The 3,201-nt window shown below is 40.6% G+C and overlaps 1 protein-coding gene across 1 annotated transcript in view; it reads right to left on the bottom strand.

Annotated features, from left to right (window-relative positions):
* Positions 1-2,626, bottom strand: part of GNAL (G protein subunit alpha L) — a gene marked incomplete at its 5' end in the record, with an annotated part of 108,501 nt that extends 105,875 nt beyond the window's left edge. Inside the window, one exon of the mRNA XM_006036342.3 lies at positions 2,507-2,626. Coding sequence (XP_006036404.1) covers positions 2,507-2,626 — 120 coding nt within the window. The remainder of the gene's footprint in view (positions 1-2,506) is intronic.
* Positions 2,627-3,201: the final 575 nt, after the last annotated feature.

The following is a 3,201-nucleotide window of genomic DNA, read 5'->3' as shown; positions in this document are numbered from 1 at the left end:
CGCCACAGTCCCCCAGTTTCCTAATGAGAACGGGGTGAGAGACAGTGTCGAAAGCCTTCCGGAAGTCCAGGAAGACTATATCCACTGCTACCCCTGCATCCAATGATTTAGTGACCCGATTGTAGAAGGCCACCAGGTTGGTCTGACATGACCTGCCGCTGATGAACCCGTGCTGGTTGCCCCTGAGCATGCATTTCCCTGCTGGCCCCTCCTGGATGTGTGCCAGAATAATTTTCTCGAACAGCTTGCCCAGGATCGAGGTAAGACTGACTGGCCTATAGTTTCCCGGGTCCTCCTTCCTCCCCTTTTTGAAGATGGGAACCACATTGGCCCTCTTCCAGTCCTCCGGCACCTCTCCAGAGCACCACAAGTGCTCATAAAGCTGCGCCAGGGGACTCGCAATGACCCACCACATTTATTGTCACCAGGTTTACAATTTTGACCAGCTGACTTAAAAACGTCCAGCCCCTCCAGCAGCTCCCTAACTAGATTCTCACTTCACTTGGGCTCAGGTGTGCCTCCCTCGGGGCCCGATGGGGGCCTAGCAGGGAGGTGGCAGTTCTGGTCCTTACTGAGGAAGACAGAGGCAAAGAAATCATTAAATATGTTGGCTTTGTCGTCTGGTGTGACAACCAGATTCCCCGTCGCGTCCTGCAAGGGCCCCACATTACCTGGGGCCTTCTTTTTACTCCCTATGTATTTAAAAAAGGACTTCTTGTTGTCCTTAATCCGGGAAGCTAGTCCCAGTTCTGGGAAGCTAGTCCCAGTTTTCAGTCTTAATTAAAAGGATACTTGTTTGGAACCAGAAACAGGCTTCCAGAAAGTTCAATTATGTTTTGATCTGGGAGTCTTTATAATATTTCAAAAGATTCTAGAGGAGGAAAATAACATCCAAATTGTTCCTTGGCATTTTAAACACATATATTAACATACAAAAGTTAAGGATTTTTGTGGGTGGTATCTTTTATTGGACCAAATGTATAGTTGAGAAGGACATAGACAAGCTTCCTCAAGTCTCAGGTACTTGGTACCCAAAAACTTACTTATATCCCTCCCAACTATACAGAAAATCCAATAAAAGCTATCACCCATAACAACTGTTGCCCCTCGTACTTTTCCTGAAGTATTATGTGTACAATATCATCCACCCCAAAACTACTATATACATGTTTCTGAGCAGCAAAATAACTTAATAGGAAAATGGCGTTAGGAGAAAACCTTTTCTCCCTGGAAGACACCAGAAATACCTATTTATTTTAGGCACTTTAGATGGTCTTGTATAATTGTGTTGTTTGATTGCTTCATAACTGTTAGCATATACTCGCAACCCTGGGAAGCAGCGCGTACTTCTATACATAATAGGTTCTTACTCAAAATCTTTGAAACTAGAAGGAATATCTTTCTAAATATGGTTCAGTCCAAAACATTTAAAAAGTCACAAATCTAAAAGTCACAGATTTCCTAATACACAGAAAATGACTAGCTAAACAACTGCTTTTGTTCTATAAAGGTATATGGGCATGGTATCTAATAAATATATTAGAAGGATGCTAATTTTAGAAGTCAAGAATTAAAAAGTTAGAAACTGCTAGGAAGCTGCCAGTGCAACCTTACTTCAGTTCCTTGAGGCATATAAAGTAGTCTGTAAATACATGATTGCATGCAATTTTTGTCTGCCTCTAGAGCTGAAGCTGAGTGGCTGGGGGCTGCAGGCTCCTTGCCAAATATGCAGGGGACCTGGATTCATTCAGAGTGTAGAAAAAGTAGTTTAGTAGAAAAACAGTTCACATTCACATATTTTAATCCTCATCATTAACTATGGAAATCCATCCTTTATTATATCATTTATGACCTGCATTGAAAGAAATATTAATAATTTTTGTCTGTGCTTTTCTTTAAGATGCTCATCACCCTAGTATCTGAATATTTTAAAATGCTAAGGGATTTCTCTTCACAAAATGTCTGAGAGGTGAAATGACATTTATCATACATCCTCGTTTTTCAGACTAGTAAACTGAAGAACAGCAAGATTAAAGCTATAATTACTTGAAATGTCCTCAAATAGTAGGTGTCCATTTGACAAGTTTAGCACTTAATTTTTTAAAAATTCATCCCTGGAAAAACAGAGGAAGATTATGGCAAAGACAGAGATGGAGTTCAATATCCAAGGGTAACATTCAGTTGCCTAACACATTAAACCATCTCTTCTCTTTCCAACAACAAATGAGGCAAGGATCTTACTAATAATTTTAGTCAACATGAAGCTTTGATTTATTTTCTGAGCATCATCTATGGATAAGATAGGGGTCTCTGTGGAAAAAGTAGTAAATACAACAGTATCATAGAATGTATGATTGCACTGGCACACTTAATTCTTTCATCCCCTGATTTCTGAGCGTTTGACTTCACAGACTTTGTGTTCTTTTAACATAGCTTTGTACAACATTACTTAAGTTATGGAAAAAAAGGAAACTGAAGAGAGAAAATTCATCATATGGAACCATACCGACTCCAGCCCATGGTTATCAGCAGGACTGGGATCATTAGATCCACAGCACTGATGTTTATCATTTGAATCACTAGGGGAACTGGTGATAGTAACGGATTGTTTTCCATCAAATATGCACTGTAAGACAGAAAAAAACACAGACTTAGTTGAATAGCAGAGGAATGAGAGACAGGAATCTTGGTTTTGGAGCACAGGGCGTATCAGCAATTCTAGAACCTGCTTCCCTTTTTCTCCAGCATGTCCCATCTTTCCAGTCTGTTTCTTTTGCTGCTGCTCCCTTCTCCAAGCCTGGTTTGTCCTCTACTCCTGTCTCTGGCTGCCTATTATCCCTAGCCTATACCTGTTCCCCACTCTGCTCCTTAGGACCCTACATGTGTCAGTTACTTTTTTTCTTCCTCCATACCATGCCAGGCAGTCTAGGCTCTGACAGCACCATGAATAAACCTCAACATCTACAGGAAGAAGGAGAAGTTACAGGGGAAACTTAGATTAGTTCCTGCAGCACTGGCTTGAAGTATACTCACTGAAGATGAAAGCTATAGAGTTTAGCTGCCAAACTCTAAGAACACTGAGAATATGCAAATTATGAAATTCAGCAACTTATAAAGTGGCCAAGTTTGGGTTGAATTTGAGATGGACAGAAAAATACAAAATTTTTAACTTAGAGGCAACCTCAGGCCAAATTTCAAGTT

The sequence above is a fragment of the Alligator sinensis genome, unplaced genomic scaffold, assembly GCF_000455745.1.
Source record: "Alligator sinensis unplaced genomic scaffold, ASM45574v1 scaffold1143_1, whole genome shotgun sequence".
Lineage (NCBI taxonomy): Eukaryota > Metazoa > Chordata > Crocodylia > Alligatoridae > Alligator > Alligator sinensis.
Note: the sequence above shows the minus strand (reverse complement) of the source record. Positions and strands in the feature narration are given on the sequence as shown.